Genomic DNA, 14,081 nt, shown 5'->3' on the forward strand with positions numbered 1-14,081 from the left:
GGCGGCGCGTACACACGCAGCGGCTCGGAGCTCTCCAGACTTATAGGTTTTTGTTAGTAATTGTTTAGTTGTAGTTTTAGTTTAGTTTTAGTTTAATTGTGTAGTAGGTTGCCACGCAGCATCTCGGGGGTCTCCAGACCATAGGATTTTGTCAGTAATTGTATAGTTATAGTTTTAATTTAGTTTTAGTGAAATTGTTTAGTTGGGTTGCCATGGCGACGCATACAAAGCTCTCCAGACTAACAGATTTTGTTTAATAATAGTTTTAATAATAGTTTGTTTGTTAGCACTCATGTGCCCTGCACTGGCACAACAGTACAGCCGTGCCAAGCTCCTGGACATAAATCGCGAGTTACATCGACTGTCAAGCGAGATATCCATTCCTCCCGAGATCCACAGTTTACCCAGCGAAAGCTCTGCCTCAACAGGCCGGCAGAGGAGACGCTGTGAGCGGAAGCAGAAACGAGGCAAGCGGGCCGGTGTACGAGCTCGGCTAAAGGCTAACCCATCCAAACCACCGCTTCCTTCAATCTTCCTCGCCAATGTCCGCTCAATACGAAATAAACTGGATGAGATCAGACTACGACTCACGGCACAGAGGACATTGACAAGCTGCTGCTGAATGATTTTCACGGAGACATGGTTAGACAGCACCACACCAGACGCAGCTACCCAGCTTGCAGGCCGCACCGTCTACCGGGCCGACAGAACAGCTGACTCGGATAAGAAGTCTGGTGGCGGTCTGTGTGTATTCTTAAATAACTGCCGGTGCACGCATTGTCGAAAAGTATTGCTGCCCCGAACTGGAACTTATGCTTCTGAAGTGCAGGCCCTTCTACTTACCGAGGGAGTTTAGCATTGTTTACATCTGTGCTGTGTACATCCCTCTGGACGCTAATGCTAAACTAGCATTAGCACAGCTACATGTCTACATAAGTAAAAGACTGGCCACACAACCAGACAGCGCCTACTGTCATGACTTTGGACTATGATTGTCACAGTTTGGGGACATTGGCGCCATCTGCTGGCCAAAGGACAATTGGACAGTCTTATCGTTATACAAGTGTCATTGTGTTATTCACCTGTGTCCCATCTATAATGATTGTGTTACGCATCTGTGTCCCATCTTCACTAACTGTGTTACTCATCTGTGTCCCATTTATACTCTGATTAGTAAGGGTATAAATACCCGGCTATGTTGGTCGGCACATTATTGCGTCATTTCCGTTAACTCGATGAGAGTAGCAATCACGAGTATTCCCCTAGGCCTAGCACGAGTTAAGGTTGGTTCTTTGTGCAGCTCTCACGCTGCCATTTAGTAGCCACTTTAGTTTGCCTTTTTGGATTACCATACACCGTTGGTGTTTTTTGGATTTAAATCATTTGCAAGTATCTCCTGTGTTTTTGGACTGTAATCTGTTCGGTCGTATCCTCTGTTTCCTTGGATTATCTTCTGTGTGTTCATTTCCCGTTGTATGGAAATATCATTGTTTCAAGAATAAACAAATCAAGAAACACTACTCTGCAACTGAGTCCTAACTAGCTCACTGGGCTGAGCGCGGGGTTACCGATCCAGCGACCTGGGTTCAATCCCTGACACCTTCATTGTAGCAGGAGATTTTAACCGTGCTAATCTCAGATCTGTGCTCCCCACATTCCATCCAAACGTGACCTGTGCAACAAGAGGCAGTGTGACACTAAACCAGGTGTACACTAATGTTGTTAAGGCTTACAAAGTACAGTCTGACTCCCACCTAGGCCTGTCTGACCACCTCTCACTGTTCCTGTACCCCTCATACCAACAAAGAATCAAAGCGACAAGGCCTGCCACCAAGTCCATAACAGTGTGGAATGAGGATGCCATCCCTCAGCTACAGGACTTGACAGCACGGACTGGACGATATTTAACAGCCTGGAAGCTCCTGTTGACCCAAAAATGGCACTGGAGGAATACTCATCTTCAGTTATGGACTACATCAACTTCTTCGTGAACAATGTCACAAGAAGGAGGACTGTGAGAGTGTTCCCCAACCAAAAGCCATGGATGTGCAGAGAGGTGCGTACACTATTGAAGGCCAGAGATGCAGCCTACAGATCAGGTGATGCACCAGCGTACAGCATAGCCAGGGCAGCACTGAGGAGAGGCATAAAATCACAGGCAACATGTTGAGCAACTTTTCCACACTCACACCAATCCGAGACAAGTATGGGAGGGAATAAGGGCAATCTCGGACTACAAAGGGACTGCGTCATCCCCCCCGACCAGCTGTGCTACCCTGTCTGAAGAGCTGAATCAGTTCTATGCACGGTTTGACAGGGACAACAGTGGTCAGCTGCCTCTGCCCCTACCCTCTGACGATGCTGCACCCACTCTGAGCCCCCACGAGGTCAGACTCTGCTTGAAAACCATCAACCCCAGGAAAGCGGCAGGACCAGATGGTGTGGCAGGCCGCGTACTAAGGAATTGCGGTGACCAGCTGACAGAGGTTTTTACAGACATTTTTAACCGCTCTCTAGCCCTTTCACATGTCCCCCCATGTTTCAAAGTATCAACCATCATACCGGTGCCAAAAAAGACTGCGGTCACATGCCTGAATGACTATAGGCCAGTGGCTCTCACCCCCATACCTGCTAAATGTTTGGAAAGGCTGGTCATGAAACACATAAGAGGCATCACACCAGCTTCCTTTGACCAACACCAATTTGCCTACAAAGCGAACAGATCTACAGAGGATGCAGTAGCCCTGCTGCTTCACACTGCACTGGAGCTAAAGAACACTTACATCCGTATTCTCTTTATAGACTACAGTTCTGCTTTCAATACGATCCTTCCAGGCAAACTCATCTCCAAACTTCAGGACTTAAACCTCAATGCTACACTGTGTAACTGGGTATTGGACTTCCTGACCAATCGCACACAGAGAGTACAACTGGGGAAGCACCACTCGTCGAATTTGACCATCAGCCCTGGCGCCCCACAAGGTTGCGTGCTCAGCCCACTATTATACACTCTCTACACCCATGACTGTACTCCCTCCTGCCCATCCAACTACATCTTCAAATTTGCAGATGACACAACAGTGCTTGGCCTCATCTCCAACAACGATGAGGCTGCCTACAGGCCATAAGTGGGAAACCTGGCAGTCTGGTGTTCTGAGCACAACCTCAGTCTCAACTTAAAGAAAACAAAAGAGATGATCATTGACTTCCGGAAGTCTGCCCAGCACAATCACCATCTCCCACTCCACATCAACGGTGAAGAGGTTGAGCGAGTCACCTCTTTTAAGTTTCTGGGTCTAACGCTGACGGAGGAGTTCTCCTGGGACAACAACACAGCTTCCGTCTTGGGAAAGCCCAGCAATGTCTCTTCTACCTCCGGAAGTTGAGGAAAGAACACCTTCCTCAGAGACTACTGAGCAACTTCTACCGCTGCGCTATAGAGAGTGTGCTGACATACTGCCTGAACGTATGGTTCTCCAGCTGCACAAAGGCGGAGCAGGCAGCCATCCAGAGGCTGATTAAAACAGCGGGAAGGATCATCGGAGCAGAGCTGCCCGACATCTATTCCATCTCCTCCTCCCGATGCCTGCAGCGTTCAAATCGCATCCTCACGGACCCTTCCCACCCTGCCCATTATCTGTTCCCGTTACTACCGTCAGGGAAAAGGTTCAGATCGACAAAAGCGCGCACCTCCAGAATGGCAAAGAGCTTCTATCCTCGTGCAATAAGGCTTCTCAACAGCTCACCCAAAACCACCCCACCCCCTCCGGACACACATACACAGACCTCCGGCCCGGCCCGGCCCGGCCCGCCCCCATGGACTGCACTCTTAACACTCTACCCTGCAACTATTAATGCACCTCAATTTATATATATATTTCTTATTCTTTTTTTTTTATTTACTCAGGGATATTTATTTATCTATTTATTAATTGTTATTTATCATTATTTAGCTGTGGCAGTTAATGTCCACAGCAACTTAAGTGTTTAGCTGTCTGTTGCTGCCTCTACTGTCTCGTTGTTTTTGTGACAATGACAAATAAAGTACTTTGAACTTTGAACTTTGAACTATGCAAAGCAGTTGATATTGCAATAGATTTTAAGTTAAATGTACTCAAGTTTTCATTACACATTACTTGAGGTTTTTAAGGCAACCACTTTCCTCACATTTTTTAAGTAAACTCAACTTATTGGGGCTTACAGTGTAGTCATATGTTATATACAGTATATGATGTGTGTTTAGAAAATGTCTATGAAAAATAGGAGAATTGTAAGATTTGGTGACCTGTAGCTGTTGACTGGTAATGATTCAAGTGCTGGACTATAGACAAAAATACATTCAAGGGTGCTGGGAAATGTTGGGAATGAGGTGCACCTGTTCTCTCCACCATCAGATCCTTAATGCTGAAAATACTTGAGTACATGAATACATGAACAAATAAAAAAAATGATTTGACCAGCCTTCAGCCAGGCTTCAATTGATTCAGCATTTCTTTGCAATCAAAATAAAAACATGCTGAATGATTATAGAGAAAAAAAGGTGTTTACAGAGAGCTGATATTAGCCGTGACAGCCTGGTTTTGTGTGTTTCATGGACATTTCACCCCCCCACCCCAAATGCAACGTTCCCCTTTCCCAATTCTGCTGTGTTGGTCATCATCCCAAACCTATATTATTTCCTTTTAATATGGGGGAATTTACTGTAAATAAATCAGTTAGGTTGTAAATAAGGTGCTTTATACAGTTCAACATAGATATATCTACAGCTGCACAAACTAGTCGTGAACTAGGATAACGTTCTACATGCCACCGGAATGTTTAAAGGATTTTTGCCCGTCTATTCAGTGTGACTTTCCATTTTTAAAATGGAGAATCAGCAAAAGCACAATAGAAGGTGTTATTGCCCCCTGGTGCTAGGAGAGTGTAGGGCTCTCAGTGAGTTGGTCATTTAACTATACTAAAAGAACATCCGTTGAAGAAGCGCACACACACACATTCTGTGAAAATATGGATAATATATACTGTATATTTATCATTAGTAGTATTATTATATATTTTTGTAATGGCCAGATGTACATAGCATGTAAAAAGGTGGGCTTATCCAGTTTGCAAAGCATTTGACGCAAATTATTGTTGAGATAAACCCAAAGTTTTTCTCTTTTAGATACAAGAGTTTGACACTTCATCAAATACATTAACGACTTTTCTCTTCTGTCTCTCTCTCACTCCAGGCTTAATGACAGCAGTATAACAGCAGAAGGCTGTGCTGATCTGACTTTAGCTCTCAGATCAAACCCCTCACACCTGATAGAGCTGAATCTGAGTGGGAATAAACTAGAAGACTTAGGAGTGAAGCACATCCCTGCTTTACTACAGAATCCACACTCTAAACTACAGAGACTGCTGTAAGTAAACCGATTATTATCCTTTAGTGCAGTTTAGTGATGTAGTAAAATACAAAAAATAGTCACAGAGTTACATGTTCTATAAAATACAGTTTAACTGTAACATAAAGTAAAGGAATATACACAACTATATTACCAGTATAACAGCTGTGTTTCCCAGAACTGTTTGCTGCTGTTCTAAATACAAAACAGCATTTGTGTTTTAGATCTGAGTTTAGTACATGAAGAATCTCCATCTCTCTCTCTCTCTCCAGGTTTAACGAGCCTAACACATTCTTCGACATTTTTCTCTAGCCTATCAACTTTAACAATGAAAGTTTTCTCGTTGACCAAAATGTAGGGAATCTGTGATTTTGTTTGATATTGGCTTGGCAACCAGCCGCGAATGTAACAATATTGTGCAGGCTATGGATACGTAGTCAAGTGAGGTAGAAAGTTAAATTAAATCACTCAGATATACCTACGTATTTGCCACAAAGCCTTGTAATTTTAATATAAGTAGTATTGACTGTTATTTTAGCCTTCTACTAGGCCTAGGCTGATCCCTTGATTACACGTTTTTTTCCGTATTTTTCTCCAACCCATTTCGTCCGAGAGCGCCAGACGTCAGCAAAGAGCCTACACATTCTCCCTACACATTCTATTATTTCTCATTAATTTTATGTATTCTTATTCCATTTAAGCACAACTTGCCCAGTGCCTTTTCCCAGATACTTCTTCATAAAGTCCTCTTTCCTCTGAGGTGGTCTTAAGTCACTCAGTAATTAAATAATCTGCAACCATTTATGAATCCATCATGACATCTCTCCATAGTGCTTCAGTAGACTGATTTGTGACTGATCTTTATTTTGACCACTATGGTAGACCCCACAATCTGAATTCATCATGAATGGTTGATGCCTATCCAATTGGTTGAGATCACCAACATATCATTGGTGCTGTTGTCAGGATGGTACCAATGTTATCTTGGTCGCCCTCTCTTACTATTTATGCACAATTGCACCCACATTTATTCATGTAGGGTACCTACATGTAGGGTACCTACATTATTCTGGTGCCTGTGTGAGGCTGGTACCTATGCTACATACACATTTATGAATCTCTCTATAGTGCTTCAGTAGATTGAACACTGTTTCAATCGAAACTATTTCACATTTTCCACTTTCTCTCTCTCTCTCTCTCTCTCAATCTTCAGGTTTAATGAGCCTAAATGACCACACATGTATCTAACTCCCTACACATTTTCTGTAGTTTCTCATTACTTTATGTATTCTTATTCCATTTAAGCACAGCTGTCCCAGTGTCAGCCAGGGCAGAATAGGGTCTCAGTGTTTAGTCTTAATTCTGTAATGTCAGCAATAAGGCACATAAGTAACTAGTAAACCCTTTCTTTTTAATCACTTGTGCTGAGTGAGTCACTGAGAGGATCCATCTATGACTATGTCAGTGTGTGTGTCTGTTTACATAATAAGGTGTCCAAGTCTAATAATTCAGTGAAGCCAAATAAGCTTGTTTCTGTTGTAGTTCATCTATGTAACTAAACTAATAAAAATTAAAACTGTATTTAGTTTCCTGCTCTCTCTCTCTACAGGCTAAATAAGAGCAGTATAACCGCAGAAGGCTGTGATGCTCTGACTTCAGCTCTCAGATCAAACCCCTCACACCTGATAGAGCTGAATCTGAGTGGGAATAAATTAAGAGACTCAGGAGTGAAGCACATCTCTGTTCTACTGGAGAATCCACACTGTAAACTGGAGAAACTGCTGTAAGTGATGTGGAGCTGAACTCAAATAAAAAATTATATTGTGAATGAATCATACAGATCTCTTCTATTTTGATTATATTACTAACACAGTGTAGGAGGGGTTGGTATAAAAGTCCAATCTTAATTAAGTGAATAAATGTTTGACATTCATCATGTTACTGTTAAACTCCTTCCAGTAAGGCCAAAATGAAAAGTTATCAACTGTTTTTTTCCCAGTGATGCATTTTTGCCACAACAATGACAACAATGTCTTCTCTTTTCTTTAGACTTTCTGACTGTGGTATAACAGGAGAGGGATATGCAACTCTGACTTCAGCTCTCAAATCAAACCCCTCACACCTGATAGAGCTGGACCTGAGAGGGAATAACCCTGGAGACTCAGGAGTGAAGCTCCTCACTGATTTACATAATTTACTTAATGTTAAAAAACTTCAGACCCTGAGGTGAGAGAACTTCACAAAAGAGCATAATATCTCGGCATGTGTCCAGCATTCTGTTCACCTTTTGAATAGCTGAATCTGATTTGTTGAAATAATTATATATGATACATTAATACATATCTAGAGAAGAAGACAGAAGTTATATCTAATTTATTGTAGCCTTAATAGGGCTATAGAACACTGATTTCCACACCAGACTGGCAAGGTTAGAGTTAATAATCATCAGTTATTCCAGTGAAGAGTTAGTCATGTTCATTGTAAACTAATCTGGGGAAACCCGAGACTCTAAAGGGGATAGGAGCAGCAATGACACACACACACACACACACACACACACACACACACACACACACACAGTCACACACACATATTTATAATTAATTTTTTCAACATAAAAATTACATGTATAAGGATCCAAAATATAAACAAGAGATACTGAGGTGAAAACATTTCTTAATGCAGTTTGAAATTTCCTAATGTTTCCTGTGCTCAGGTCAGGAGGAGCTGAATTTTGTTTGTCATAATAACTTCACATAAATAAACCATTTTATAATAATAATAATAATAATAATATTTCAATTTTTTATAGCGCTTTTCTATATACCCAAAGTCGCTTATAACATCATATACAGTGTTTCCCCTAGGTTTACAGCTTTGGGGGGGGGGGGGGGGCTGCGACACGGTGCACACGGCACGGTGCACGCGGCGCGGCGTGGCGTGGCCACCGACACAAACGCTTAAAGGAATCATGGTGTTCATGTGTTTCTTTTAATGACAGCAGTCAATATAACAACTAAACATCGGAACATGTCTTTTTATGACAATTATCCACAAAGTGTGCAGCTTTTGTCGCTGCAGTGGTGTATCTTTCTGGGCTTCTGGAAGATTTTTTTTTTAGATATTTGCGGCCTAAAATTCCTGATTTCGCAGGAGCTTTTCCAAAAAGTTGCGATGAAAGTTTTTATTTTTAGGTTTTTGTTGCAATGAAATTGGCGAAACAAGTGAAAGTTGCGATAAAAAGTTATGAATTGTCCTCTTTGTAATTATAATTGAGTTATTTGTTGAAAAATAATTGATTATTAAACAAACATTAATTCATCAAGAACAAAACGATTGAGAAATGGTCCTCTTAATAACCTCACCAATATGCCAAACAAAAGATTACCAGGACTACAAAAATGTAGCAAAATAGGCTTTACTTATCCACAACGAAGTGCACATGTTGGCATTACAAAAGGACCAGTACGACTGAATAAAATGTTATGAATGTCTCAGCCTTCATATGACGAAAAAAAAAAAAAAACAGCCTGTGTCACTATGATCTGTCTCGTCATCTGACGTCCTGCCTGTGTGTCCTGCCGTTCTCATTGCTTATCAATCTGTTTTGCTATCCTTGTTTATTTATTTTATCCGTATAGGTGTTGATGTTCAATTTCATATATTAATTTAAAGTCGTCCAATTTCAAGTCATCCATTCTTCAACACTAGCTGCTACCTTGTCTTCAAACAGAAAGTAACGTTAAATCTCCATGGCAACAGCTCTTGAGGGTTTGGCAAATAATCGGATTTATTGCTTCCTTCATTATTCACAGCAAAATAAATAATTTTCGTTACATTTCATAGATTTATTACTAGACTCTATGTAAAAAGGGCCACGCACAACTCGCGGAAAAAGATAAAAAATGGAAGCCAGATCTATTTCTGAATTTTCGGTGCGGACATTCTGTACGTACGTTCTGTTTCCACGTCTGTTGTAGCCATTCTCATTGGGCCTCATTGTCGACCCTACCAAGGAAAAGATCTCTGCCGGATTCATGAACGCCTGGATATTAGTTTTTTAAAGCTTAAAAGTGTCCGTAGCTGTGCACTGGTTCTTAAGCCCAATTCTGTCCGCTGGTGGGAGCGTGCTCGCGGCGGAACTCTGCCATGCGTGATACAGAGAATTGTAACGCGCGACCATGTAGAGACAGAAATGACATGCCGTCGTGTAAATAAGATAAATAACATAAGGCTATTTATTTTGTTTAATAAAAGAACAAGCTATAGACCTGTTCTATAGGAAAGGTAACCTTAAATTACTTCCGTTGTGATCTGGCGCTTTATAGAAAATAAAATTGAACAAAATTAACTTGACCTTCCAGGGGGGGCGGGGGTGCCGTTGGGGGGGGCGGGGCGCCACCCTAATATAACGGTAGGGGAAACACTGATATAATATTCTTCCTCTCTCTACAGGTTGTTGAACAGTGATGCTGCAGAGGAAGCCTGTGATTATCTGACTTCAGTTCTGGGTACAAACCCCTTACTCCTGACAGAGCTGGATCTGAGTGGAAAGAAACCAGGAGACTCAGGAGTGAAGCAGTTCTGTGCTCTACTGAAGGACTCTCACTGCAAACTGACGACACTTAAGTTAGTGTCTTGATTTCTTTCTTTATTTCTTTATTTTTTACTTAGGATTGAAAAATATTCTAGATGTGACACGAGAAGAGGACTTTCCTTTGTGTTTAATTCTAATGTAATGATGGCTAGAAAAGCATTACTGCACTGTTAGAGCAGGCACAGGTTTTCATATGCATTAGACATAAAGTATTAGCATGAAAGAGCACTGAATATTAGTCCAGTACTATATATCAATACTAATACAGTGCTACATTAACCCAGATACTTTTTAATATCAACTTTCAACAATCACCAGTACTTACGTAATGTTACCTAACCGGGTTATTTAACCAAGGAAAATGATACCATATTTTCCTCACCATGGAGACCATCTGAAATCTTAAATACTCATAATCGGCCCTAAACACCTCACCCGCTCAGCCCAGACCTTCTCTCCCAACATTGACGGCTCCATCATCACCCCCTCCACCCAGGTCCGCAACCTCGGTGTCATCCTCAACCCCACCCTCTCTTTCTTACCCCACACCAATCACATCACCAAAACTGTCTTCTTTCACCTCAAGAACATTGCACGCCTCCGGCCCTCCCTGTCCTTTGCCACCACCCAAATTAAAATCCATGCCTTCATAACCTCCAGACTCGACTACTGCAACAGCATCCTCTATTGCTCTCCCAACACAGTCCTCAATAAACTTCAATATGTTCAGAACTCTGCCGCTCGACTGCTCACCTCCACCCGCCGCTATGAACACTTCACCCCGGTCCTACGAAACCTCCACTGGCCCCCGGTCAAGTACAGGATAGACTTCAAAATATTACTCACCACCTACAAAGCCCTAAACAATCTGGCCCCTCCATACCTTTCAGACCTCCTCCCCCTCCACGCCCCAACCCGTTGCCTCAGGTCTGCCGGCGCAAACACTCTGAAGACCATCAGGACTAAGTGCCGGACCTGGGGTGACAGGGCCTTCTCTGTTGATGCACCCTCCCTCTGGAATGCCCTCCCCATCCACATCCATCAGACTCCCACCATAGCATCAATCAAACAAACCCTCAAAACTCACCTCTTCAATCTCGCCTTCACCTGCTAACCCCTGCTCCATACCCTCCACTACATGACTCATTTCGCACAGCTTTTTACTTTGTTTGTTTGTTTTGTTTGATCCTCTGTCTTTTATATCTTTGCTGTTGTATTGTTGTGTTTGTCTTTGAGTATTCAGAAAAGCGCTATATAAAAATTAATTATTATTATTATTATCTATCCCTACAGGCTTAATAACAGCAGTATAACAGCAGGAGGCTGTGCTGCTCTGACTTCAGCTCTCAGCTCAAACCCCTCACACCTGATAGAACTGGATTTGAGTGGGAATAAACCAGGAGACTCAGGAGTGGATTATATATCTGCTTTACTACAGGATCCAAACTGTAAACTACAGAGACTACTGTAAGTAAACTGACAAAGTGTATATGATGAAGCATAGTCATAATTGAGAAATAGTTTTTGTTAACAGACTGTTAAAACTATTGTTTTATTGTTGTTGTTGTTGTATCTCACTGCTCAGAATCTATGGTTGGGCAGATGTTATACTGGTTAGGTTAGGTTGTTGAGTATGAGTGCTTGCATGTGACAGTGAGAGTATTGGTCGCTGTGGGAAGTCTCCAACCAATAGCACAAGGAATGTAACATCTTTTCCTGTGTATAACTAAAATTAAAAAACAAGCCAACATTTTTTTTGGTTTCTTTGCACTCTTTAGTACAGAAATAATTATTCCCTGTCTCTCTCTCATTCCATTTAATAACATAACAACTGTAACTATCCCTGTAGCATCCAGAGCAGGATTGAAACTTTCTATGGAGCCTTACTTCTGTGACGGTACCAGTAAGAAAGTGGATGAGTTGCTGGATTGACTGTTTTTTGGTCACTGGTGTCAGCTGAATTGCATTTTTACAGTCATTCCTCTCACAGACCAATTCAATGTCACAGATATAACAGACAGCTGTGCATGCAAGAGTCTTTCAGTGTGCGTGTGTAAGTTTGGGTATATGTGTGTGTGTACCTAGGCGTTTCAGCAGTTGATCTCAATCTCAAAGCCAGAATAAGGTTGTCCTTAAGGGTGATTCATTTCAAGATCTTTACTCAGTTTCCTGCTCTCTCCCTAAAGGCTTAATGACAGCAGTATAACAGAAAGAGGCTGTGCTACTCTGACTTCAGCTCTGACATCAAACCCCTCACACCTGACAGAGCTGCATCTGAAAGGGAATCAACTAGGAGACTCAGTGAAGCTGCTGTCTGCTCTTTTGGTGGATCCAAACTATAAACTTGAGAAACTGGAGTGAGTGAAAACATTTTGATATAATGGAATATGGAAAAGTGAACAGAAATGGATGATAATAGATTTTTTAGAGTGATCGGTGTACAACCCTTTAACCCGGACTCAATCTCTGTAGACATTTTACATTGACAAGACAGAAACTGTATTTGCATCAAACAGCAAGACAGAAACTATATATGCATCAAACAGCCAGACAGAAACTATATGTGCATCAAACAGCAAGACAGAAACTATATGTGAATCAAACAGCAAGACAGTTTATATTCTCAATGTAAACATAACCTTTAATAGTACAGTAGGTGAAAATTATAGTCAGAGTTTCACATTTCTTCATCCAGTACTGTAGGGCTCTAGCACAGCTGCCTGTGTAACAAGACTTAGTCAACCCTGATATTAACTTCTATCACCCAAGCCACACATGCCATTCTAATTTATTGGAATTCTCCCCTATATGTGCCTTATATGTAAAAGAATATATTTACTTACAACATTTATTACCGTGATGCAAAAATGCAGTCTAGTGTCTATAGCTTTGTAAGGACTCAGAGACTAACGTCTTCACTTGTTCACCTTAGACCAGTGGTTCCCAAACTTTTTACAGTCCCGTACCCCTTCAGACATTTAATCTCCAGCTGAAAAAGGATGTTTCCGTCTGAAAGTTGCAATTATGTTTCAAACGGTACATTCTGCGAATTCCGTCCGTTTTCTGTTATCGCGGAAATGTTCTCCCCGCGTACCCCACTGAACCACCCCTGGGGGTACGCGTACCCCAGTTTGGGAACCGATGCCTTAGACTGATGGACAGGCCACTTAGTGCTCAGAGACTAACGTCTTCACTTGTCCACCTTAGACTGATGGACAGTCCACTTAGTGCTCAGAGACTAACGTCTCATACAGAGAGGTGCTAGATGAATGTGCATTTGAATCTGGAACTTTATCCAAAATCCAAGTCACAAGATGGACCATTTGGGGTATACAGTAACCCAACTGCTGAAGGCAAGACTAAGAACGTTGATAAACAGCAACAAAAAACAGGCTAAGGTAAAAACAGAGGAAACCAAACAGGACCTAGGGATGCCTAGAATGAAGTAAACAGGAACACATATTTTCAGGATCAACATGGCTCAGTAGCTTAAAACGAATTAGAGACTTCACAAGGAACACAGAGGGATGTGTAGTACCAGCATTCTTACGATCAAGGGCAGTAACAACTCCCAAACACCAGGGGCATTATACTAATTTAGCTCATTTCTGTTTAATGGCTGAGGAATTACTCATATCTGGACAGGATATTTGTATCCGTAAGGGCATTTCTTGAACATACAGTAATTTGGTACTGAAAGACAGATTTGACAATATTAAAATACGAGAACAAAGAACAGTTTCTAGTGGTCTGGCAGGTAAAGTACAGTGTGAGTAACTTATTCCTTAAGGTGAACTAAAGCAGCTCCATCCTGCCTTTGATACTGGAGATTATCACAGTACATTCTCCACTCACCTCAGACATGACGGAGATTATCACAGTACATTCTCCACTCACCTCAGACATGACGGAGATTATCACAGTACATTCTCCACTCACCTCAGACATGAGATTATCACAGTACATTCTCCACTCACCTCAGTCATGAGATTATCACAGTACATTCTCCACTCACCTCAGTCATGAGATTATCACAGTACATTCTCCACTCACCTCAGTCATAAGATTATCACAGTACATTCTCCACTCACCTCAGA

At 41.8% G+C, this 14,081-nt stretch overlaps 1 protein-coding gene across 6 annotated transcripts in view; it reads left to right on the forward strand.

Moving 5' to 3' along the window:
- The window catches only part of LOC122129486 (protein NLRC5-like), a 94,271-nt gene that overhangs the window by 78,592 nt on the left and 1,598 nt on the right, over positions 1-14,081 (forward strand). For 3 of the 6 annotated variants that reach the window (XM_042704403.1, XM_042704407.1, XM_042704406.1), the window contains 6 exons: positions 5,232-5,405; positions 6,997-7,170; positions 7,437-7,613; positions 9,843-10,016; positions 11,278-11,451; positions 12,171-12,341. In XM_042704403.1, the coding sequence (XP_042560337.1) occupies positions 5,232-5,405; positions 6,997-7,170; positions 7,437-7,613; positions 9,843-10,016; positions 11,278-11,451; positions 12,171-12,341 (1,044 nt within the window). The remainder of the gene's footprint in view (positions 1-5,231; positions 5,406-6,996; positions 7,171-7,436; positions 7,614-9,842; positions 10,017-11,277; positions 11,452-12,170; positions 12,342-14,081) is intronic. The other 3 variants (XM_042704404.1, XM_042704408.1, XM_042704409.1) reach the window with 3 other exon arrangements.

The sequence above is a fragment of the Clupea harengus genome, unplaced genomic scaffold (genome assembly GCF_900700415.2).
Source record: "Clupea harengus unplaced genomic scaffold, Ch_v2.0.2, whole genome shotgun sequence".
Lineage (NCBI taxonomy): Eukaryota > Metazoa > Chordata > Actinopteri > Clupeiformes > Clupeidae > Clupea > Clupea harengus.